This window comes from Zonotrichia albicollis, chromosome Z (assembly GCF_047830755.1).
Source record: "Zonotrichia albicollis isolate bZonAlb1 chromosome Z, bZonAlb1.hap1, whole genome shotgun sequence".
NCBI lineage: Eukaryota > Metazoa > Chordata > Aves > Passeriformes > Passerellidae > Zonotrichia > Zonotrichia albicollis.
In genome coordinates this window covers 67,701,022-67,727,255 of record NC_133860.1, presented here as the reverse complement: position 1 = coordinate 67,727,255, position 26,234 = coordinate 67,701,022, and the positions used below count along the sequence as shown (strand labels likewise).

The window sequence follows — 26,234 nt, the reverse complement described above, 5'->3', positions numbered from 1 at the left end:
GTTACCCCCATACTTTTTGCAAAGTCCTCGACCCACACTTACTACATGTGAAATGGAAAGAAAGATGGGATGGCAGGCAACCAGGAGTGTGCCCAGGTGGCCGAGGTCAGTGGCACCCTCACCTGTGTCAGCAATACTGTGGCCAACAGGACCAGGGAAGTGGTTGTCCTGTGCTGGCCACTCAATTCAAAAAGGATGTAGAGGGGCTGGAGCATTTCCAGAGAAAGGCAAAAAAGCTGTTAAAGAGTTTGAAGCACAAGTCTTACCAAGAGAAGTTAAGAGAACTGCAATTGTTTAGTCTGGAGAAAAGGAGACCCATGGAAGCAACCTCATTGCCCCACACCCACTTGAAAGGAGGTTGTAGTGAGGTGGAAGTTGGGATCTTCTGCCACTTCTCAAGCGGAAGGATGCGAGAAAATGGCAGAAAGTTGCACCAGGGAAGGTTCAGATTAGATATTTGAAATTAATTCCTTTTCACTAAAAGAGTAGTTAGATATTGGAATCAGTTGCCCTGTGAGGAGGTGGAGTCATCATCTCTGGAGATATCTGAATGTGGCATATGATTTAAGTGATATTTTGGTGGTACTAGGTTGATGGTCGGCTAGATAATCTTGAAGGTTTCTTCTGACCTTGATGATTCTGTGGCTCTGTGATTTATGCTTCCCTAGTGTCTGCTACAAATTCATTCTGAAGGAGAGGCTGTTAAAAGCAGAGTGTTCTTAAATCCTTCTACAGAATGTTCTTAAAACAACCTCCAGAAATCAAACTGACCAAAAAACCTAACAAAAAAATTATCCCCAAACTGCCATGAATAGTTTAAAATATCAGGGGCATGATCCATTTGACATTTACATACATGATGATCAGAGTGTTCATAAGCCCATGACAGACTTCTGCCAAAATCAGTGATGCCAGGAAGTGTTTAGAAGGATGCTGTGCATTACAGACTCACAGGAGCAGAGCCTGGGGCGCTGGTGAATTGTGCAGATGTGCAGATTGATGAAGACCTGCTGTAGTTATGGCCTGTAGCCTTGCTTCACAGTACAAGGATTCTAAAAGTCCCCTGAAACCACTTAAGAGGCTAGACTCATTGGACAACCAAGCAGACATACCAACCTGCCTGCAGCATTGTTTTTAGGGGAAATGATCAAACAGCAGTAGATATTTCAGTAGCTGAAGCTGTTAAAATAGTCTTTGTTTAAAAGTATCCAAATTTAAAAACATGCTTAATAGTACATATACAACTAGGCAGTGCTGTTTTTAATTCATGAAATACAGGTAACCGTCTGGTGGGGAAAGCTGAGAAAGTGGTGTGCTTTCAGCCAGAAAAATGTGACTATTGAACCTTAAGGTATGTATTCACAACATTAAAACCAAGTAATTATTCTAAATCGATGGAGAAGTAAAATGCCACTTGTGGCTACAGTTGTTTGTAAGGAAATAGGGGAGTGCTGAGCAACAAGAAGAGAAACCAGTAATGAGTGAATCTCCTAAGGGTTGTTCAGGTAAACAAAAGTGATCCTGTACTGATTTCAATCATAATACATTATAAGATAATTTGATGGATTTTCTCTGCAGTGCTTTGAACTTGACTGGACGCCAAGTGACCACCAAAGGTATTCTTATCACTCACATCCTCTTCTGGACAGGGAAAGAAAATATAATGAAAGGCTTGTGTGTTGAGATACGAACAGAGAGAGATCACTCACAAATTACCATCATGGGCAAAACAGACTCAGCTTGGGGAAATAAATTGAATCTACTAACAATCAAACCAGAGTGGGATAACGAGAAGTAAACCTAGTAAAAATGTAATCCTCTCCCATCCGTCCCTTCATTCCAGGCTTAATTTTACTCCCAATTTTCTCTATCTGCTTCCTTCCAGCACTGAAGTAGGGAAGAGGGACTGTGGTCAGTTCACCTTGTATCTCTGATGGTCCTTCCTCCTCAGTGAGAGGAATCCTCACAGCCATCCCCTCTGCCACCATGGGGTCCCTTCTCACAGGACACAGTCCTATTAGTTTCTCTCTGTGAGTCATTTCCACAGTCCTTCATGAACTTCTGTAACAGTCCATTGTGGGGTCTTCTGTGAAGTCACAAATTCTGCCTGCAAACCTGCTTCAGTGTGGGGTCATCTCTCCACAAGACCACAAATTCTGACATGAGCCTGTGCCGATGAGGGGTCACGGCTTCCTTCAGGCATCTACCTGCTCCACTGTGAGGTTCTCCATTGGCTTCAGGTGGATCTCTGCATCCCTGTGGATCTCCATGGGCTGCAGGGGCACAGCTGTCTCAATGTGGCATTCACCATGGGCTGCAGGGGAATCTTAATGCTGGCACCAGGACACTTCCTCTCTCCTCTGTGGTGACCTTGGTGTCTGAAGGGCTGTTTCTGTCAGATATTCTCTCTCCATTTCTGGCTCAAGTTGATGGGGTTTTTTTTACCCCTCTAGTCTATATTACCTCAGACGTGGTACCACGGCCACTGATGGGCTCAGCCTTGGCCAGTGGCAAGTCTCTCTTGGAGCAGGCTGACATTGGCTCCACTGGATACAGGGGAAGCTTCTAGCACCTTCTCAACGAAAGCAACATCCCTGCAGCCCACAGGGTTATCTTGCCATCAAAATCTTGCCATGCAAACCCAATTCACTATCTATATCTAATCCTTTCTGAAATCTACCTGGAATTTATTGCAAACAACTGGAACCTAATGATTTGTCTGCTAAGAGAGAGATCAGCAATTCTAGACTGGGTGTTATACAGAGTGAAAACTTTAGTAAGGCATTGAGCTGAAAATTGTGCTTATCCCTTTTTTTAAATGGGACCCATACATGCAAATGTTGTTCCCAGACTCAATTTATAGCAGACACAGTTTTCATAAATAACTGATTTAAGTGAAAAAAATTGGTATTGTTTGCTACAATTTAAATTGATGCATATGAACATTTGTTATAGGCAGCAACTAAATATCACAGTTACAATTATACTCCAGTCTTGTATCCTGTAACTGCTTACATTTAACATTCATTCAATTTAGTTTCTTGCTGACTGGAGATAAGTGAGCTTTTTCTTATAGTCAAAGGTGTCATAAAGTCCCAAAGAGAGGCTTGTGGAATTCTGGTTTGTGCCCCCTGTGCTAGTTATGCATTCATGGCACAACATGTACAGGCTTCAAAGGCATATGTGGTGAATATGTAATAAAAATTTTATTTAATTTACTAATGTTTGCCACAACGCCTTCTAACTAATGCAAGAGAGAAAGTGGGAGTTCTGCATGCTATGTGCTCATTACTTAATAAGCACATTGTACAGTGCACAAACTCTGAATATTAATGAATTTCTAAACATAAGAATCACATTCTTTTGGAACACAACATACAGACAACATAATGGCAAGGAGAAAAATGCAAAATAAAATTGTCAAGAGGAATCAGTATGAAAGGAAATGAGGCTGCTATCAGCAAAAGATCATTTTTACTCAGTGATGGGAGTGTACCAGAAGGCAACACAAAGTTATTGGCTTGGACAAATGAGTATTATAAAAATGGGTATTTGGGATTGAGGAAGGATAGTGGTGGGAGACTTAGCTGTGAAATAAGCACACAAGTGGTGTGTATCGCTTCTCTCAGAAATCCTATTGAGAAGTTGACTGGGGTACAGGCATGGTTAATTTTCTTGCTGTGTGCTAGAGCATTCTGAAAAGGGCTGAAGTTTCTTCTCTGTATGCGTTTGCTAAGATGGTGCATCCAGAGTGCAATGTGATGGTCTTCTCATCAAAACTGAGTACTTTCATATTAAAAACCAAACCCAACCAAACCAAACCCAACCAAACCAAACCAAACCAAACCAAACCAAACCATCAAACAAAAAAACCCCAAAACCAGGTAGTGATCTTTCAAAAAGGAGGCTGATTTCCTGATTCTGGCTGCTGAAAGCCAAAGAAATGTAAAAATTAAATTAAGGCATGTTATTCCTGTATAAAAGCAAGGACTTCCTTGTGTGGTATTAGGTCCCTTCTAGAATGGGATTTCTATGTGACCTGGCATTAGGAAGCCAGCCACATATGTACAGAAGACAAATCTGAAAAGAGCTACTGCTAAAGACTGTGACTGCCTGTATTTGATCTAGAGTATGCTTTTATCTAAAAATGTACAAACAAAATGAATATTTCCTCATCATTTTTCTGTAAAGTTTATTCAAAGGGAGGACACAGCAACAATGAAACCTATCAAACATAGGAAGATGTATGAATTACAAGACAGAACATTAACATAAAAACCCTCTTCCACCATTGTGTTTCAGTCCTGGATAGGAAAGACCTGGCTGATTTCTGAGGTGTCCCCACAAGAAGGCAAGCTGTCACTGAAAAGGTAATTAAGAAATCCAATATACTGCCTTCTTAGCCTGGATTTAAGCTAAGAGATTTCTATTTTAACAGAAAACGGTTGCAGTATTGCAATAGCACTCAGTACTATTCCTGTTATTAAAAATGTATCCATAAAGTCTTCATCTTCTAAAGAACAATCTTTTCCGGAAGAAAATTGTGCATAACCTCAAGCAGAGGTACAGGGTGAATATTTGTGGGTGACAAGGGCTTTAACTGTATTAGCTGTGTGCTGGATGCAAGAGCTGTGTTGTCACTCTTGTTTTTGTAAAACCCAATAATTCTGTTTATCTAACTGGCATAAAATCCCACCAGCTTCAAAAATATTGTGATACACATAGACCGAAGAAATATGCAGTTACTTGACAATCTTCAGCACTCATAACAGCAAAAGGATATATCTTTTACAATCCCTTGTTCTGGGGCACAGAACACTTGGCTTTGATTGTTCTCACTCTAGTTGACCTTTGTGTTCAAACTTGCTCTGGGCCTCTGCGCTGTAAAATTATTTCTTTCACAGGCCTGTTTGAGTACATCTTTGTCCTTTACCTTTATGGTACTCCAGAGCCACAATTTATTTTCTTGGTGGAAAGGTATCACTTCTTAGCAGTGAATATCTACAGGGATTATTGAGATAGTATTTATCTCTGCAATGGAGGCAGAAATTTTACACCACATTTTTAAAGAGGGACAGCGTTAACTGGCTGGAAGATGTGAGATACAAACGATGAATTGTTATTTGGCTTCACAGACCTCTTCGAGCTCCAGCTGAAACATCAGACTGGAATATCAGGATGGCTGTGGAAAGGACTGCCCAGCCATCGTGCTGGAGGTCACCCACTGCAGCTCTGGGTCAGGTGCCAGCAGTCCCCTGCCCACTGGGAATGGTGTGTGCTGTGGAGAGGATGCCAGGGAGGCCATGGGGTGATGACAGCTGTGGGTTTTGGGTGCCTGGGAGCTCTCGCCAGGTGTCTCTGCAGCAGGCATTGTGCTGCGCTCTGAAGTCAGCTGCTGTTTGAACTGAGAACCTGATGGGTTGGGCAGCTTCTCACAGGGAGCAGTCTGGCTTCCTGTTGGCCACCACAGCACCCTGCAGTGCCTGCTGCCCGCACCAGGAAGGGCCAGGCAAGCTCAGGGATCTGCTCTGGGGGTGGGCACAAAGAGCTGCCATCCACAGCACCTGAAGCAGGAATCAGCACCAACCAAAGGCACACTTGACTGTCTGGGTGTTATACACACAGCTAGCAGATTTCAGGCTGAACCAGGCTGGACACACTCTGCCAGTGCCTGGGGATGAGCGCCAAGTGTGGCTCAGTTCATCAGTTTGGTCTGTTGCAGTGGGCCATGGCAGCAGTGCTCACTCTGCTGGGGCTTCCCAAAAGGCACTTCTCCCTGATTTTTTAGTCTTCTTCTCAGAATTAATGTTTTGTGCTTGTCACCAGGGACTTGGCTGGGTTGTCCCAGAGCCCTGTTAGATGCCTCTGGCATTTACTTCCTCTTGTTGCTGTTAGATACCACTCGGTAGCTCACAAATACACATCCCAAGGCTTGTCTATGCCTCAGGTGATCCTGTCTGCTATTCATGCCACTCTACAGCCCTCCACATAGGCTGGTTGCCATTGGAACTGTTCCAGCTGTTGTCTGGAAGCCAAACATCAGCATGAAACCAGAGCCCAGAGGTGTAGGCACCTTAACAGAACATGTGCTGAGGGCATGTCCATCTCCATAGCAAAGAAAAATTGTTTCCACCTGTGGGGGCAGATGTGTCTCTTTGGCAAGGATGAGCACAAAAGTAGAAGTGGACAGCAGAAAAAGGGCTTGAAGTGAGGAAGGGACCATTTAAAAGATTACGGATCAGCAGCTCCTCAGCACCCAGACCCATCTGCCCACACTTGCCTGGGATGAAGGCACTGGGACAAATTCATACATTTAATGGTCCTGGGACTCAATGGGAACATCACACGTGGAACTTGACAATCACACCCTGCTTGGAAAGTGTGTGGAAAGGACAGTCTGGGAGATGATACTTCATGGCACATACTATCCTAGTTGGGGGAAACTAGATTGTATATGCAGAAAAGCAACTCTGTTAGACTGTTAAAGAAAAACCTTTTCTCTATACAAGCAGTATACTCACTAAAAATTATATGCATATTTCCAAAAGTATAGAAGAGGACTGGAATGACAGCCTTAAACTTTTGCCTTAAAAAACACAAGTGAACCAGTAGTGGATTTTTATATTTATTTTTTCTCTTTTTTTCTTTCATTTTTCAAGGAAAGTATTCTTTGTGCCTCAACAGATGAAATTCATAACTTTGTATTGTGATTAGATAATTTAAACATAGAAATTAATTACAACAATGCACTTTCAAGCCTTTATTTCTTCATTTAGGTAATTGACAATTCAGAAGGACACAGACAATAGGCTTGTAGCAGAACAGTGTTACAATTAAAATCGATTTCTATGAAAAACAATTACAACAGCTGTTGAAAATCCAGGAAGGGTTGATATTTTGAACATAACAGAATGCATTTTAAGAAAGTATTTGTACTGAAATGAGGTGGTTTGTAGATCTCCTCTTTGAACGAGGAGAGAGGAGAATCCTTGTGTTTAAATACTGGAGGAAATGTATTTTATGATCCTCCTCTCTGAAGGGAGCATTTTATTACATTGAAAAAATAATTTTCTCATCAATGAGTTTACTTTTTACTCATGTTTCTGAGTTTCATTCTTACAGTGTAAAACCCACCAGAGGTATTTTTTTTAATGCATACCTCCTTTTATGTGCAGCATTTTAGATTTCTGCTTCAGTAATTTAACCCTTAAAGGACAAATTTATTTCTCACATGCCTTTTTGTATGCAGTTCCCTAAGATGACAAGCACATCCAGCAAATATTTCCTTCAGTTCTAAATGACTTGGACACACATCTTCCATTGTCCTGAAAGCTGATGGAGGTCTTGAAAAATAAAATGGAGGTACTGGTTAATCTTCTTCCCAAGGAGTAGTTGTTACTTTTAATCATGCCAGAGAGGCCATGCCTCAGAAATAGTTTCCAGTGACTGCTGGATGCAAGGCTGTAACCATTAACTATCAAACATACTTCACTGACATTCACAGCAAAATCTTCTGGCTTCAGCTCAAAAGCAGAAGCTGGGAATGGGGAAGTTCCAAGTGTTTGGCTCATGTATAAGCAAAACAATCTTGATTAAAAGATGAAGATGAGGTTGGCCACAACTCAATGTTGTGGCAAATTGAGTTGTGTCAGGACAAATTTCCTATGATAAACACTGGCAGCAGTAATTTGAAAAGTGTATCCTTGTTACTTTATCTATTAAAGAGCGGGGAAACATGTGGAAATGCTAGTTTTCTTTCAAGAAACTTGGATTAGAGAATGGAGAAATTGTAGGACTCAGTTTTGTTAGTCTTGTATAAGGACGAAACAGAAATATTTTTGTAGTAGTCTGAGTGCTTGGTGTGACACTTGACAATTGATGTGTGTTTTGCATTCATTTCAGCATTTCTCATCTATAATCAAAGGCAAAGACACAAATTGTGTAGATGCTTTAGGAAATAAAAATGGTTTTCAAGCATTGCAAACCAACTAATTAAGTGAGGCATTAAGAGGTCCTTTCATTGAAAATACCACTGAACTGCATAAAAGTCAGCATCTTGTTGGTGTGCATCTCTCATGGCAATTTTCTTTCATACACTGCCACTGCTCTGCAAGATCCTTTAATTTAGAACTGTTGGAAAGGCTGATCACAGGGCAGACCACTGCTGTCACCACCTTGCCAAGAGGAGTGCTTTGAGCAGCAGGGCTTGCATTTCTTAAAAAAGATTTTCTTTGTTTGGTACCAACCTCCATTAAAATTTTCATTCCTCACACAGGTATGGGTGAACGATAACTGCTTGGCTTTATAACCCTTAGGAAAATGGTAGAATCATCCTTTTGAAAGGTAACTATTATTGTATTCTCTGAAGAGTTAGAGGCCCAGGGTTTTGATTACAGCTAAGAAATCCTGAGTTGCAGCCTTCTGTTTGTGTTATAAACTGAAAGCTATGCCTTCTCTGAGCCACGAAAGGATGATCTGATATCCTTTAACAAAATGTGACAGTCTGCCAAACCTGTAAAAGCCAACAAAAATTCAATAAGGCCCATTAAAATGCAAATGTTTCTGCAACTCAGAAGGCTGCATTGCCTCTAACCCCTCTGCATGGCATGCCTGTTCAACGTGAAAGCAAAATGTTTTTTGCAGTGCATTAGAACTGCTGCACTGCACAGATGCAAAAAAGTCAATAGATTCTTAAGGTGAGATGTTTGGCTTTAGTGATAGCTATAATTTAGATAAGGATGTAAACTATTAATCTTTGTAGAAACAGCAAAGAGGTCTCTTAGCAAAAGTAATAGATTAAATTTGTTATCATTGTCTTCCTATAATAAAATAAGTGTGCTCTCCATCACTTGTGCTTTTGAGTAATACAAATAGGAAAGTTATTGGAAAATAGCTCAGAAAAATATAACTTCCACTTAGGGACTGATGAGGTAAATAAGATATTCCAGCTGGTGATTACAGCATTAACTAGCTGAATGAATCCCCTAGCTATTAATTAATAAACCAGATTCTGCAAACCAAAATAATTCCAGAATTACTTAGACAACAAGCTAACTACCAATGTAACATAATTTTTTAGGTACGTTTTAATTTCTATTAATGTTTACTATCCAGTTCCACATTTTACTAACTTCTTACTGTATTTCATTTCCCATTGATTACTAAGATTGAAATTTAAACTTCCAAGAAGAGAGGGGAAAATGAGGAATTTCCTGTATCTAGGAAAGAAGGAATTTAGTCTAATTTCCCAGACCGCTACAGAGCCTGAGTAGACAGAAAGGCCAGTTCCTTTGCAATAACTCTGCATTTCTTAATCCAACACTTTCACACTTTATTTGTGCTTTCCCAGCATGAATTACCAGCCTCTCCTCCAGTTTCAGATAGTACCAGAGATGAACAAAGCCCTTTTTGTTGTTTTTTAATAGTATGTCATTTACAGCTGTACGTGGGAAGGTTTTATGATGCAGAAAATTCACTGTGAGCATTCCCTTATATGAGAATAACTCAGCCTCTGTGAATTGAGTTTACTTGGTAAGTAGTGGGATTTTCAATTTCCCATCAGCTTTTAAAAATACAAAAATATTAAACCCAGGCATTACTTAAAATAAACTTTGGATGCCAAGATTTGTTTATTTAAAGATGTCTGTATTATCCAATATAGGGCTAATAACTCTGTGGCAAATCCTGTATAGTAGATGTGCAATAATATAAATATTATTAAGAATTTTTGAAAGTGACTGTGCTTTAGAAAATTTTGTATGCTTTTAAAAATCTAAAGTGTGTTTGTCTGTTAGGAGTTATTAATAAATTTTAATTTTTTTTCCTTATTTTTGATGAATGTGTCAGTGATTGCCTGATGTGATGGTGTTTTTCTCTACCTGGTTATCATGGAGAAAACTAGTAGCTGCTTCTACTGTAAGAACTGGAAATTGCTGAATAGATCTTGTGATATAGGAACAGGTTCTACCTCTTGATATAGAGTAATATTAGGATGGAGGAACCTTTGGAGATAAACCTCTGTTCCCTGTGCAGTGGTAGGGAAAATGGCTCTTTTTTCATGTCATACTGAAGGCAGTAGTGCAGTACATTTGACTGCCAATCTGATTAAAAATATTATAAATAAAATAGATTACTGTAATAAAATGAATAGTAAAGTTTCTCTGACAATTTGCATTTGCATTTGACATTCTGCTCCAGAGGAGGGTACATTGGTGTAAATCATTCAAAATCTTTTGGAGGTGTCAAATGCAAATGCAGGAGGATAAGACACATTTCCGGGGACATAGGAGAGCTCAGATTCAGCCCCTGTCTGTCTCTGCTCCTAGCAATTTATCAGGATTTCAAGTTGCTTCTTCTTTTCCTGAGGTAGTAACTGTTTTCCCTTCTAGAGAACAGGACCCTTGGTTAGACTATAAGGGGTATTCAGGTGTTAAATCTTAATTCAGATTATCCTAGAAATCATGAAAAAAATTGCTGTTGGTAAAAGTATCTAACTGTGGAAAAATAGGAGTAGCAATAGTTTAGATTACAGCCTGCGTCCTTCTTCAAAGCTGATCTCTGATGAAGGCTTGGTAGGTTGTGGCAAGTCTCAGGGGGTTGAAATGGGTTTCAACCTCAGCAGAATCTACTTTCCATCACTTAATTTTTTTGTAATTACAGAGGTGTTTGAATACTGGTGATTTCCTCAGTAACCATGTTTCAAATGCAGATTTTCAGTATTTGTTGCCTTCCAAGTGACGCAGCTGGTGAAATCTATCTTTCTGCTGTTCTCTCTGTGGTGCTGTTAAGTGCCATGCTTTTCTTCCTCCAGCATCCACTTGATTGGTATCCCCGTCAGTCACCTGAACACCCTGCATGTGTAAAAGTGAGGACGCAGGCTCCCTGATACTTTGTACGGATAATAAATCCCAATACGCATCTGAATGAGACCCGGGTATTTTCTCTGTGTTTGAGGGCTTCATGCAATGAAGGAGGAGAGTGAGTAACTGAGAAATACCTGCCAGAGTCTTGTCTTTCTCACTGTGTTCATTCAGATTCTCAGTTCAAGAGGGATGGGCCTGAAAAGTTAGCTTGTTGTGAAGACCTGGCACTAAGGACCTCTGTAAGGAAAGTGTATTTTTCTGGTGTTAGTTTTCTACACTGCACCCTGGGGAAAAAAGTGTTCAGCCACAATAGGGGAAACAATGTAAATTTTCTTCACTTTTGCAAGTAAATTTTGCCACTCCATGGAATTATTTATTTGGGTTTCATTGTGGATAAGTATGACACACATCATGACATAAGCCCTAAAGTAACTTTTAAAATGACATTCAGGACAACTGTCTTTACAACAAAGCGCTTTTTTTTGGTTGTTTTTTTTTTTTTTTTGGGTTTTTTTTTCCATTATATTTGCATATTTTGCTCAAACATGAAGCAAACTTCCGGACAAACCTGAATTGTCATGTGCTTCATGGATCATGACAGCAAGGCTGTCTCATTTCCCATCCATACTCATGATCATATATATCAAAATAAATTACAGCACAATTTTTCATGTTAATCTTGTCACTTTTTAAAAACAATATACATTTAATACTTGAAATAAGAAAGAAACAAAACAAATATAACTATTTTTTTCACACACAAACATGTACATATGAACTACATGTGCTTGCAAACAGATTTCAGTGTGATGATATTTTAATATATCTGCACTATGGCATTCCCTCAACAAACAGTGAGAGACTTGTTACCATGTGTACTTGCTCAAAAGCCAACTTCCTACTATATGGCTGTAAGCTCAACAGGTCAGTGTTATAATTTACTTCCTACTTATACAGTGCCCAGTGTAATGAAGCCAAGGTGTTTACTTTTAGTATCAAAATGACATAAATGAATTCTTTAAGAAGCAATAATATTTTGTTTTCTGAAAGACCAAAATTACTAAAATGTGTACAAGTTGACCATCGTCTTCATAGATGCCTGTGCAGCTGCCTATGCACAATGCTTTAAAGCCATTGTTCTGGGCCTGAAGTGTGAGGAGGTGATATTTCTGACATGCAAATGCCATGAGTAGAAATAGGCAGACTTCTTCAAGGTCAGAGATTTCCATTTTCCTTTTATCCTTCTCTTCCCAGAATGTATATTTTCATGTTCTGCTGCTGTGCTAGCAGTGTAAATATTAAAGCAATCCAGAATAAAAGGCACAAGATGCCACAAGATGAGAAATAATTAATACATAAGTTCTGCGTCTTGTCCACTACAGCCTGCTTAGTAGAAATCAAAAAAGATAGATTGATTTATCAAATTTCTAGTGTAACCAGGACCAACAGAATGGTTTCAAGAGGATTTCTCCTGATTTATATTGCCTGACTACAGTAGAGAATCTGTTTTCTGTCTCTTACTGCCACAGTTCTGCTTCATGACAATTCTGGTGTCGTTGAATAAATACAGAAAATCAAATTATGAGGCAAAAGTCTGTCCTTTTGTATGTATCTATAACCTATTTTAAAATGAAAACATCTTTCATTTTAAGCTGAAATAACATAGAGCATTTTATTGACTGCGCAGTCTTTTTCCTCATTCTGCTGATGCTATAAATACAGATTTTTATTTCCAGCTGGCCTTACACCCAACCACCTGCTTCTAGTGAAAAAGATAAAACAAAGCAAAACAAAACAAAAACCCCCCAAACCCCAAAAATTCCTGCAGATGGCTTTTCACATGTAGCTATCTTAGTAGCAGGATTCTCACAAAATTTGATTTATTTAATTTGCAAAAGGAGGTTTACTCAAGCTTCTTTCTTTTTTACTTTTATTTTTGGCTTGAAGAAGGTTTAGGATCCTGCTTTAAGATTTAGATTCCAAGAGCCATGTGAATATTCAATGAAATTTAACCTAATCCAGAGATCTTCCTTTGGCATTACAGTCATTGGAAATCGAGAAGGGAATTGAGCAGAGCTAGGAGACAGACAAAAGGAGCATGTGTCTCTGAAATAACTGTGATTCTTCTAAGCTGCCAAGGAAAATTGAGATTTTAATTCTTATTACAGATAATAAGAACAGGGCATCCAAATTGCTTGGCTAACTTGAAAAATCTCATTCATTTCTTGAAACATTCTCCAGCAATCAGGCCCTTTGACTTTCTAAAGATGTCCCTTTAACTCCTTCAGACACAATTGAGTTTTAAATTACTTCTTTCCTGGTTCTTTTTAGCACAAAGAGCAGTCAATCACACAGGATATTGAAAGAACATCAGAAAGCATGTATCCAATTTTTTCCCACATGTGGTTTTATGGCAAAACCATGGATCATCTGCAGCAGACCAAGATTTCTAAGACACTGCTGCTGTGCTGCTCATCAGAATTACAGTTCAGGGAGGAGGGACAACTTGACTGTATATTATTTTCCCTACTACTCCACGCCAAGCCACGTGGTGAGCAGAGGATGGGAATGGACAAACAGTCATCATGATAGCCCCAGGTAGGCTAGGACCACTCAATAGTAAAAGCTTATTAGCAAACTGGTCAGAAGGGGCTTCCTCTTCCTCACTTCTTGCTGGATGTTTCACTGCTCTAACTGGAGGTGGAACAGACTGTAGCCTATTATGCAAATATTGCCTCCTGTGAAGAAAATTGAGTAAGGGTTGTGCATTTTATTGGTGGCTAATGGACTGCATTGTCATGGGATGCAGTAGTGAATAAGGCAAAATAACTGCATGATTGTAGTTTCTTGTCTGTCCTTGCTGGAAACTGCTGTTGTCCTTGGGCAGCCAGAAATTGCTTGCTCACCTGGATTTTCAGGAAATGCTTTGTCTTTTCATGATTTAAATGCAGATATCTGACATTCATACATCGTGAGAGTCTTTCTGGGAAAGTCTAATGTCAAAAACAGATATCCAGGCATGGTGTATGAAAGTCTGTTTCACATCTTAGATGTGATTTAGTTGCAACATGGCCTTCATACCTCAGTAATCTCCTTGCCAGTTTTTTCTTCTATTACAAAGTTTAGATATAACTTTCTATTAAATATTAATGCTGACTTCTTATGTTGTCTCATCTGCCTAAATTACAATTTGTCGTGCTGAGGGTGTAATGTATAGCATTTCTTAATTTTCTTCATAGTGTTATAATTGTTGTTGTCATAGGTGATGCAAAATCAAAATTAAGCAAATAAGGAAAAAAAAGATAGCTACCATTCAAGTAAATAAAGGAAACCTTGAATGGCAGTATGATAATGAAGACAGCTGAAATGAAGTTTAGTTAAAAAATGTCCAGTGAGATCAGCAGTTCTCTAGGGGCCTTGGTGTCTCCAGTTGTATCAGGAGCTGTTGCCTGTGCTGGCACTTATAAGCATGTGTGAATGTATAATAAGGTGGGTACAGAGGGTAAAAGCAGTCTGAATCTTCCCAGTCTGAATCTAACATTATGTTTTAATGGACAAAGCCGCTCTGCAAAGAAAGTTGCAAAGTTAAGAAGAAAGAAGAAGGGACAAGAACCAGAGAACCAACTCAAAACTTAAAAAAAAGGTTGAGGTGGGGTGCTGCTTGCAAATGATTTTTTGGCAAATCATAGCAAACATCCCTTTTCTGTATCCATTGCTTCAATGTTCTCTTTAACTCAAGGAAAGTTTAACTGGCTTGGAAAAGGGCTAGATTAAAAACTGTTTGAAGTTTTTAAGGCCCAAAGAAAGGTGAATGCTGCCACAAGCAGTTGGTTTCTGGTCACTGGTTGTGTTCCCAGGGCTCAGGACTGGGCCCAATCTGGTTTAATATCTTTATCAATGATCTGAAGTGCTCCCTCAGTGAGTTTTCAGGTGACATCAAGTTGGATGTGAGTGTTGATCTGCTGGAGGGCAGGAAAGCCCTGCAGAGCCATCTGGACAGGCTGGATTAATATTTCAAGGCCAATGGAATGAGGTTCAAAATGGTCAAGCACTGGATCCTGTCCTTGGGTCACAACAACCTCATGCGGTGCTACAGGCTGGGGATGGAGTGGCTGGAAAGTGGCCAGGCAGAAGACCAGGGAGGGCTGGCTGTCAGCAGCTGACCATGAGCCAGTGTGTGCCCAGATGGCCAAGAAGGCCAATGGTGTCCTAGCCTGTATCAGTGATGGTGTGGCCAGCAGGAGCAGGACAGTGATTGTCCCCCTGTACTTGGCACTGGTGAGGCCACACCTGAAGTCCTGTGTGCAGTCCTGTTCCACTCACTACAAGAAGGACATTGAAGTGCTGGAATGTGTCCAGAGAAGGGCAACAGAGCTAGGGAGGAGTCAGAGCTAGGAGAGACTTACAGTGTAAGTCCTATGAGGAGTAGCTGAGGAAACTGAAGGTGTTCAGTCTGGAGAAAAGGAGGCTCAGGGGAAACTTATGACTCCCTACATCTCCTTTGGAGGAGGTTGTAGCCAGGTGAGGGTCAGCCTCTTCTCCCAGGCAGCCAGTGACAGGAGGAGAAGATATAGGCCCAAGCTGCACCAGAAGAGATTCAAGTTGGACATCAGGAAGAATTTCTTCACTAAAAGGGTGTTTAAGCATTGAAATGGACTATCCATGGGGCTGTTCATTAAATGGCTGGGCGTGACACTTAGTGTTATGGTCTAGTTGTCGGGGTGGTGATCAGTTAAAGGTCAGAATTGATGATCTTGAAGGTCTTTTCCAACCTAAATGATTCTGTGATTCACTGTGATTCTGTAAACACTTGTACAGTCATCTGTTCTTATCTTCATACTGATCTGTGTAAGTGGACTTCAAAACATATTTGCGAGAGGCCCGGGCACTGCTCTTACAGGAGTTATTGACAAGGATATTTTAGTATCTGTTTTCTCAAGTTCCTTTGCTGGTTCGGACATTTTCAGTTTTCTCCTTTTTTGCAGAACTATTGCTGCTTCTCAGAGTTTTGTTGCACTGGCTGCCAGGTAAATTCAGGCTAGTGTCAGCATGGAGACCAGCCAGTATACAAGTCAGAGGTAGGTTAAAACCTTTGATTCCTCTTTTAGTGCCAGGTATGCACTACCAACCTGTTTCTGAATATATGATAGGGGAGACATATGGGTCAGATGCCTTCTCGCAGCCCAGTCCTTTTTCTCCCCTGCAGTAAAATAAACTGTGGTGCATCTCCTTGATCTCTAGCAGAGAATTGACTCCTTCAAGAGGCAGGGTAAGCATTCAGCCACAGTTCTTAAAATAATTGCCAAAAAGGTTCTTGTCTGGGTCTGACTTTGACACTGTATTCCTTATTCACCCAAAAGAGCCATAGTTAGTATGTGTCCCACAAATACATAAGAAGGAGACTATGTGGAGCAAGACAAAAGTGTCTCTGGGTCTTGCTGTCCTCACTTCTGTTAAGAGGTGCCATATGCCTTGTTAAGTCCATGCTGAAATAAGTAGGCTGCAAAAAGTAGAACATTGCTAGAGGCAGGGAACGAACACTGATTCTGAAAAACTGAATACTGACTGAACTCAAGGCAATACACAGAACGCTGACAGCTCTGCAAGGTGGTGCTCAGCAACAGCAAGCGGTGATTTCCATCACCAGCACACATTCACATAGATAACTAAGCACATTTCTGCTCACAAATCCTTGCAATGCACTAGCTGAAATCACTTCTTAGAGTCATTCCAAGGGAATAGGGGAATACAGCAACTCATAATTAATACTAAAAGTACATGTTTTCTAGGGTGGTGTTTTTTGAGATTATTTTTTTTTATTGTGTAATTTAATATGAAGAAATCAGCTGAAAATGTCTAGAACTTAGGTGAATTTTTCCTTCTAACACTGATTTTAACATTTAACATGAAATGACTGCAGGGGCAATAGATAACTAGTTGAAAAAAATGACAATTACAAGGGAAAGGCACATGCAAATGTCTTCAAGGGACAGTTCAGAAACATTTTGTTTTATCCCCATTTGTTTCTTTAACTGCCCGCATTAAGGTACAGTAGAATTTTGGACTTCAGTGCAGTGGTTATTACGTCAACAAAAATAATTTCCCTGGTGTTAGAATTTAGTCAGGGGTTGTTCCATTATATTAATGTTCTAGAAATGTCATAGAACTAAGAGTATTCTTATCAAGCATGTCCATAAATCTCCAACTATCTAGTTCAGAGCATAAAACAAAAAAACCCAATTCTAAACTTAAAGCCAAGTTAAGTGAAAAAAATTCTATGAACCCTTGCAACCTCCTCAGTTGGACAATCTAAAATGAAGCAACAACGCAACCAATGATCAACCACTAAAAAAAGAGATTCTCAAAGCTGCCTAGCCTTGGGTCCTGCAGCTAAGTTATGGGTATCTCTGGGGAGCACAGCTGGATTTTACAACTTTTGGCACATTTCCCTTGATAGAAGTGGGAGACTTTTCATCCTGCTTTTAAAATCTCTGCAAAGAACATGGATACTAATTTTAGAAGCACTTGCATCCTATCATATATCAGCCTGACCTTGGTTTCAAAATGCCAAAATCTAATACTAAGATTGAACTCAGGCTGTTCAATCACATTAATCTGAAGGTTCTGTTTTATAATATTTCATATTCATCTTGGTTAAACATAGATGTACTAATTGTCATCCTGTCTCCAGATTATGCCAATCATTTAAAAATGGTACTTGCTATCAACCATGTATGGCAAACTTATGGCTCCTAACTGGTGGAAAACTTGAGAGGTGGCTGAACAACTTTGCATCTTGCAATTGCTAAGGATTTAAAAATAAAATCATGGTATTTATGATAAAGCATAAAATTTCACTTTTCAGTCTTTTGAAGATTTCTTTGGAAAAATAAAACAAACAAAAGGTTACTTGTACTGAACTAATGTTCCACTTCTGTCTTCTTTCCATTTAAAAAGATTCCTAAAATCTGGAAAAACTTGCCCCTCTTGCTCTAAGATACTGCCCCTGAAAGAAACATAACCACATTGTTATTAAAATGGCATCAAGAATAGCTAAGGAATCTGTTCTTGGAAATCAGCTTTGTGTTATCTACAAATATACAAGATGAGAATGACAGTGGCTAGAGGTTCATTATATCTGGCAGTATGTCAGCCTTTTTGAGGCTATCATGTTTTAAACATTATTTTAGTATTATAAATCCCCATATTATGCATGACCAACTGTAGTTTACTTGGCATTGGAGAAGAGTTCATTCTTAGCAATGTTTGTATGTTTTAATTCACTTGTATAAAGAGTAAGATGACCATATTTCCCAAGGAGTCTGCAGAATGTATTATGCTCTTTATTTGGCCCAGTACACATTAACATTTTAACAGTAGGTTTGAAATTAATATCAGGGCTAACAAAACTGATTTCTCTCTCTTCAAGGTAGAACTCAACTCCTCCATGCCAGCATTGACTAGTGGGTTGCCTTCCCTGTGTGAGAGCCAGGGCTGTATTACAGTAAACTGGTCCAGTGTGATATCACAGATATAAAAAATATTCCATTCTGTATCAAAACTAGGCACATGCCTTATATTTATATGAAGAGTAGATCAACAGAGTTGAGCGGTTTTGCTCTCAACTATTCAGGTCTGGCCTTCTACATGAGGAGAAAAATATCTTATATTATTTCTAATTAGTAACTACAAGGATCTAATTTGGGTTTTTATGGTAGTTAAAAGATGGGTGACATCACACTTGGGTCAGTATTGGTGGATATCTAAAAGTACAACCTCTCATTTGTATTGCTTCAAAATGTACACAGTATAGATGTAGATTTAAAAAAAAAAGCTACCAATTTTTTTTTGTGTTGAACCAACTAGAAGGGAGGATGCAAAGTTTTACCAAATGAGATATATGGATACAAATTTCATTGTCGAGTGTGGTTTAGACAAATGTGTCTTTTTCTTTAAGTATGTAAATCCTACACTGTAGGTTTTTTTCTTTTCCTTTTGTAGCAGTAGAAAATGTTGAACAATTGTCCATGAGCATGAGCCAGTGGTTCATTGCTGATATCCCCAGAATGCCAATATTTGCAATGCAAACAGTTAGTACAATTTCCCAGTTCTATGAAAGGCCCTGACACATCTGCCTCAAGGTCTGGAGGCTCTGTTGTATAACCACAAATAGTCTTTCCATTTTCATATAACCTTTTGATACACTGACAGCTGCATTAAGCTGCTTCTGCCTAGCAATTCCACATGCCAGGCTGTTTTAATTGGTTTTAATGCCACAGAAAAAGCACTGCTAGCAGAATATCATCAAATCATTTTCATATTGAACCTTCGTGGTCCAGAAACCTCCCCTTCAACCACAGCACCATTGTTTTTGCGAGGGACATATTCAAGGTCAATGCTGGTTTTGTGTTTGCCTTTCCCTCGGCTCCACACAAAAAGAAGAAGGAAACAAAATAAAACCACTCCAAGGAATGTGAAACAGCCCATAGCTGTGGACACCAATATTGTCTTAAGGTCCAGAGAGTAGCTGTTTGCATTAGTTCCATTAGAACTTGTGTCGTTGGAGTCTGTCATATACATAGGGGTCCTGTTGGCATAAAGGAAACGGTCTGAAGTAAACCCCTTTACTGTCAGGGAGGCTGAGTAGGTGTCATTCCCAGCTGCGTTACTTGCAATACAGACATATATCCCAGTGTCCTGGTCTTGGGCAAATCGTATCTCCAGGGTGCCATCTCCCAGCACAGTGGCTCTACCATTTGATTTAGTTGTGATCAGCCTCCGGCGTGGGGTAACCCAGGAGATGGTAGGCTGTGGGTCCCCATCAGCATTGCACATGAGCTGCACGGTCTGTCCTTCCTCCACTACCAGGTACTGCAACTTCTTGTCTTGTATCTTGGGCTTCTTACAGGTGAAATAAAAGGAGAGAGCTGTGCTGTGAAAGTCTCTGAATGACCTCTCTCTGACACTGTCTGGGCCCGCACACATTGGTGGCTCACCACCAAACTGCAAGGTGGGCTGCCGCTGCAAAATCCAAAGAAGACGACAGTCACAGGCCAGAGGGTTGTTGTTAATGCAGAGGACCTCAAGGCTTTTGGAGGAATGGAATACATTCTCTTCTAGGGTTTCTAACAGGTTTTGGGACACATTAAGCACGCGTAAGAATCGGAGCCCTTGGAAAGCATGTGGTTCAATGGTACGCAGCTGTGCCCCCACCATGTGGAGCTCCTGCAGGCGCACTAAATCCGACAGCATGCCTGCCTCGATGGTGCTGATGGGGTTGTAAGACAGGTTGAGATGTGTCAGGTAAACCAGGTGTTTAAAAGCAGAGTAAGGTACTGCAGACAGGTTGGTGTTTGTGATGGATAGAGAAGTCAGGTTGAGACCGTACAGACTGTTGGCAGGCAGCATGTCCAGGAGGGGCCAGGCCTCTATCTGCAGGTCCTTCAGGCGAAACAGTCTTTTAAAGGCGTACGCCGGCAAAGCATTAATGTTGAGCTGTTTCAAATGCAGGCTGATGAGGTTGTGGAGGTGAGAAAGGGCTTCTGTTGGTACAGCTGTGAGGTTGCATCTCTCCAGGGTGAGCTGCTCCAGGCTAAGCAGCCCACTGAAGGCCCTGTGTGATATATACACCAAATCATTGTCCCCAACCTCCAGGGATTTTAGGTTATGCAGATCTTGAAACATGTAGTCCAGCAAAATGACAATCTTGTTTTCACTTATATCAAGCTTTGTTAAGTTTGACAACCCAGTGAACACCCCAAGGGGGACCAGTTTCAGACGGTTTCCTTTCAGCCTCAAGGAGCGCAAGTTGAAGAGATTGTTAAAAGCTCCAGGCTCAACGTTGGAGACAATATTGTCGCTGAGGTCAATCTCCTCCAGCAATGGGTATGATGTGAATTCCTCAGGGTTAACGCTTTTCAGTCGGTTCTTGCTGAGGTCCAAAATTTTGGTCTCAATGGGAATGCCTTCTGGGATGGACATCAGACGTCTGCGGTGACAGCTGACAGACTTGTTTTGTGCTGAGCATTCACAGCGGGCTGGGCAGCCCGCAGTGGGGCTTGTGAAGACAAGCAGCACAGCCAGACCCAGGAACAGCTGCCAGCATGATAGAGCTGTGTGACGCATGACTCCACTGATCTGGGCTAACCCTCCGTCACGGGCCTGTGGGGTGAGGATGGGAAAGGGGAGAAGTTAAGTCTGCAGAAAAAGAACAGTACCATTGCAAAGCAAATGCATGTGTTTTCATATTAAGCAAATCAATAAAACCTATTGTGAATGGCATGACCTATATAAAGCAGATTTTACTTCAATATCATAGGGCTAGTAAAAGGATTTGTGTATCCAGCAGTTACCTCCAGATGTTGATGAAGACAAAACAGCTTTTACTACTGCAAACAGTAGAAGACCTTTCAGTCTTTTCTCAATTTCAGTAGGTTTCCCCAAGACAGTTGTATAATTAACCCAGAGATAAATACCATTCACTATGCAAAAAGGGCTAATAGCATTTGCGATAAGTTTACAGCATTGGATTTCTGTGAGGTGATATGAAACCAAGCTTTTGCCTCCCATTAGTGTTTTAAGGCAAATGTTAATGATGTCATATAATCAAGAAAAGGAGGTCCTTGACAATGAAAAGATTCCTCTTATTATTTATTGCATATATTACAGTTATAAAGAGATGAAGCTTGTTCATGCATACACATACACAATGGCTCAGATGAGGAAGGAAAAACTGGTGCATCTCTGATTAGAATTTATAATAGGTCAAATTGATTCTTTGCTTTTTACTGCACAGAGATATTTTGTGTGACTGTTTAGAACCCAAGATCCAAAAAGGGTTTGCAGAATATATCTTTGTGATTCCAAGACATATAAACTAGTTTTAGGAAGACAAAAACGAGGTAAGATGAGCTGTCCATATTTAGGCAGTGCAGTGTCCAAAGAAGCCCCACAGATTTAGGGAAAATCACAGTTTGTAAAGGATTTATTCATTCACACCTTCAGGTTAAAAATGAGGATAGAAGAAGGCAAGATACTTTCTACTAAAGTAGCTACCCTTCTCCAAGCAATGCACTTTTCTGGTTTAGTCACCAAAGGCAAGAGACTTTTTCTACGTCGACTTAGAAGCTACTAAATGAAGACAAACAATAACCCATTTCAAAAGAAGAAGAAGAAAAGGATATAGGTGTTCATCAAAGGAAGGTGTGTTTGAGATGTTCAGAGTAAAGCAAATTGCAAGCAAGGACCCTGGAAGTACCTTAACTCCTATGGTACAACCAACTTGATGAGGCTAAGTATAGTGCTGGGATACAGGCTTCAAAATATTAATAAGCCTTATAATGGGCCTCAGGCTTTTGATGCCTTTTCTGTATTGTTTAATTTGAGCTTCATTTTAATTGTACTTGTAAAAATACTTAAATAACTCCCACCAGTAACTGCCCCTTGGACCTGCACAGATGACTATGGCCCATCTGCTCCAAGGCACAATGACAAAATTATGCAATAGCTAAGAATCCACCAACTTATCTGCCTCTTTGGGTTTTGAGGATCATCTTGATACTGCGTAAGAAATTTGTAAATTGCATTTGAGTAAATTTTTTTTGTGTTGTCATATGGATTGCAGCATAAAAGAAATCCTCCCATACACAGAGGATAAATGCATTTAAACAAATATGGTATAACTGAATTGATGAGGCAATCAGACAGCTATTTGAGCAAATAAGCTCTTTGAAGCACATGAAAATAGTCCTGTGTAAATCACAGACTGATGAAAAAGAAAGTCCCACCAGTAACTCTGCTACAGCAACAGTGCACTCCGCTGGTACACAACTTGGAATATGATAACTCACCAAATCATCCTTCCTGATGGAGAAGAGTTGCACTCAGACTGTGGTCAGAAGATCAGACCAGTGGAGATTGAAGATACAAGAAAAGAAGCAGATATTTGTATCTATTGATCTTATTGTATCTAAAAAATTTCTAAACAGGAACTCTAAGGTTTGGATTGTATGCATTTGTACTGTTGTAACTGGACTGAGAAATAAACAGCTGTTGTGCTCTGACTGTTAAAAACTAAACTGAGTGAAAAAGCATTTATCTTGGAACTTCGTATAAATTGCATTCTTTGACTGATCAGACATGAATGATGCACATATTACTCCTCTCACAATTCTGTGAAAGAATTTCACTCTTGACTGATGTGGCTTTGTATTTCCATATTTACACTTCCATGCAGAGACTATTAATGTGAGGCACACTGCACGCTGGTTTTGACGTATAGACTGGAGACTGGATGAAAATTACTCTGTATTATATTACCTATAAAAGTACATTTCCACTTTGTTCTAGAAGGACAGCCTACTGAGATTCAGTTTTCCCCTTAAATTGTAGTCTTGCAAGTGACTATTGCTAGTTATCTCCAGCTGTGACAAAGGTTTTCAGAGATAAACTTGACTTCATTAGGCACTAACTTAAAACTGGAAACCAATAGGGATTCTGAGTTAGGTGTTTTCAATGAATTTAGATCAGAGAGGCTTCTGGGTGCTCTGATCTTTACTTTCAGAGCTCAGTCTGTGAGGTTAGTGCTTTCATAGTGATATTTCTACCACACAGGGATTTCATTTCCTACTGTGTCCATCTAATAGTGTATGAAGCACAAAGTAAACAGGTTCAGTGGAAGATGAGCATCCTGGAGTGTTTGGTTTAGATAGTGAAAATATGAAGCACTTTTTGCAGCTATCCAATCCATCTGGTAACTAAAACTTCTGAGGAGTACAAAGTAGAAGACAGACAGTATCAAAGATAATAAAAGGCTTTTTTGACTGTGGCTGGAATATAGAAAAAGCAATTCAAAAATTAACAGTAGTCTTCTGCAAAGGTGTGTGTAAAGATAATGAGATAGATATATATTTATCTGTAAGGGTGGGGGCATGCGTGTGTATGCACTTGAAAGGAAGCAAGATTCAGGACTGAGATATAATCTGGAGTGGATACATTTCAATAAGGACAAATAATAAATTATACTAAATATCAAGTCAGAAAAACAAAGATTAGGTGGATCAATAAGTACAGGTTAGAAGAAAGTATAAATTAAATTTATTATTACTACAATTTACATTGAGCCAGATGATACTACCATTCTTTCTTCTAACCAAATCTGTGACTATACCCTTCACTTTGAATTGCTTTACGGAAAAATTACTTCATCTTCATTATGCAAAAAATGTAACCTTATCTCCAGCTAGGGTTAAAAGGTCTAGCAAGAAAAACATGTGGGACAAGGTAAACTCTGGGAGAAGCCTAGAGTGAATTTGACGATCTATTGCACATGGCCCCCATTGAATTAAGTGAATATAAAGTTGTATTTTCAGGAAATGTCCAATAACATCACTAGCTAGGCCTACCTTGTGCCTCCAGTCTATGAAAATTTTGAAAGGATACAGTTTCATCTGTAAAGTACCTTACATGTCAGTGTGATCACAATTATTTATTAGTATACATTCATTAATAAAAATGCTACTTTAAAAAGAAAGAAATTATGCCATTAAAAGATATTCTTCACTGCAAGATGATTTCTTGAAGCGAAAAATTATTTTCTGCATTTTTTAGACTTGTGGGATGTTAATTGGTGATTTCACTGGCAGAGGATTGAATTGTTAGTGTCAGTGTTCAACATGATGACTTTCTTTCCTGCTTAAACAACCAGCACTACATACTTTATCTTTGCCAGCGTAGGTTTTTCCTCTAAACATCTGCAGCATTGTCGTTTTTTGATTCCTTCTCTTCATTGTGGTACATACAGGGCAATAAGGTGTATGAATGCAAGTATGTACACACACACGCACACACACACACACACAGATAAATGTAAGCTAAAAGTATAGTCTAGCTGATCTGTGATTGTACCACGCCTTTCACTACACAATAGTCCTCTAAAATTATAGCTTGTTAGATGAAAATTCAAAAACCAAAATTATTATGAACTAAGAGTTTTGCTTTGTTTGAATGTGGATGACAACATATAAAATTGTTTTCCTGACCTTTCTGGGGTATTTGTCATGCTTTGATAGACTCTGGGAAATGAAATATATGAAGGAGTTTTTATTAAAAAAATAAAAATAAACTAATTACCATTTTTGTCTTTGGCTCTGTTCTTTAAGTCCAAAGTCAAGAGTCAAGTTACTGTTGGCTGATATTCTTTTTTAAAAGAGGACCCTATTCAAAGTTCAGCTATGCAAATATGAAAGCTCATTAAAGTTATTAGTTAATAGTTCTGTGGGATCTCACCCAAAACAGCCACTACTACTTTGAAATGCAAATCAGTTTTTAAAAAGTTCTGAAGCTTTGAATCTTCCTAGAAGTGCTTTACAAGAATGTATAGTGCCCTGTAGCTTTTAAATTGAAAAACTATAATTAAAAAAAAAAAATCCAATGACGTCCTAGAATGCAGTGCAATTCTAAATATCATATATAGGAATGTGCCAAATCATGCATGTATTACATATTTTTCACTTTTTCCTCAGACTAATTTTGAAGCCTTTAGAACTGAAAGCGAGACTGCACTTGACCACGGTCCTTTCCATGTCCCATCTGATGCTGTGTCTCATCTGCATTTTATGGGACATAGCTTTAGCCAGAAAAGATGAGAGTCACAAGATCTGTTTCTGTCATTATCTGCATTATCATCACTTGATGCTCTGACTCGGTAGTTTTGATCTTACCTTTCCCACCCCTTTTCTCAGCCTTTCAGACAAAATCCACCCCAGTGGATCATATCAGAGATGACAATTTTGCCTGACAGTCACTTAGTAATTCACATTCTAACAGCCCCTTTACAAAAACATATTTATCCAATAAATGTTCTAGGATAAAATGTTGCTTGACAAAATAGACTTGTACCTATTATTTACTTAAATACTACCAGGTAATCCTGAGAACTCAGTGAACTCCCTGTTTAAAAAGTGTTTGCTGGGTTGACCCTGACTGGACAATGGGTGCCCACTGAATCTGTTCTTCCACCGTCCTCCTAAACAGGACAGGGCAGAAAAAAGTATAAAAAAAGGTTCATACATTGAAATAAAGCAGGGGGAGAACACTGACCAGTTACCATCAGAAGCATAACAGACTTAGCCAAAGGAAATTCATTTTGTTTATTACCAGTTAAATCAGAGTAAGATAGTGAGAAAAAACCTCAAATTTTAAAACACTTGCCCCAGCCTACCCCTTTTCCTGGGCTCAACTTCACTTCATCTTTTCTCCCTTTCCTGAATGGCAGTGCAGGGTTTTGGGAAATGGGAGCTGTGGTAAGTTCATCACATTTCCTCTGTCACTCCTTATACTCTTCCCCTGCTCCAGCACGGGGTCATTTCCATC

The 26,234-nt window shown here is 39.6% G+C and overlaps 2 protein-coding genes across 4 annotated transcripts in view; both read right to left on the bottom strand.

Moving 5' to 3' along the window:
* Positions 1 to 26,234, bottom strand: part of C9orf72 (C9orf72-SMCR8 complex subunit) — a 238,783-nt gene that overhangs the window by 114,610 nt on the left and 97,939 nt on the right. The gene's annotated exons all lie outside the window — the stretch shown is intronic.
* Positions 10,021 to 26,234, bottom strand: part of LINGO2 (leucine rich repeat and Ig domain containing 2) — a 525,499-nt gene continuing 509,285 nt past the window's right edge. For all 3 annotated transcript variants that reach the window (XM_074532869.1, XM_026796134.2, XM_026796135.2), the window contains one exon: positions 10,021 to 21,023. In XM_074532869.1, the coding sequence (XP_074388970.1) occupies positions 19,167 to 20,987 (1,821 nt within the window). In that variant the 5' untranslated portion in view covers positions 20,988 to 21,023 and the 3' untranslated portion in view covers positions 10,021 to 19,166. The remainder of the gene's footprint in view (positions 21,024 to 26,234) is intronic.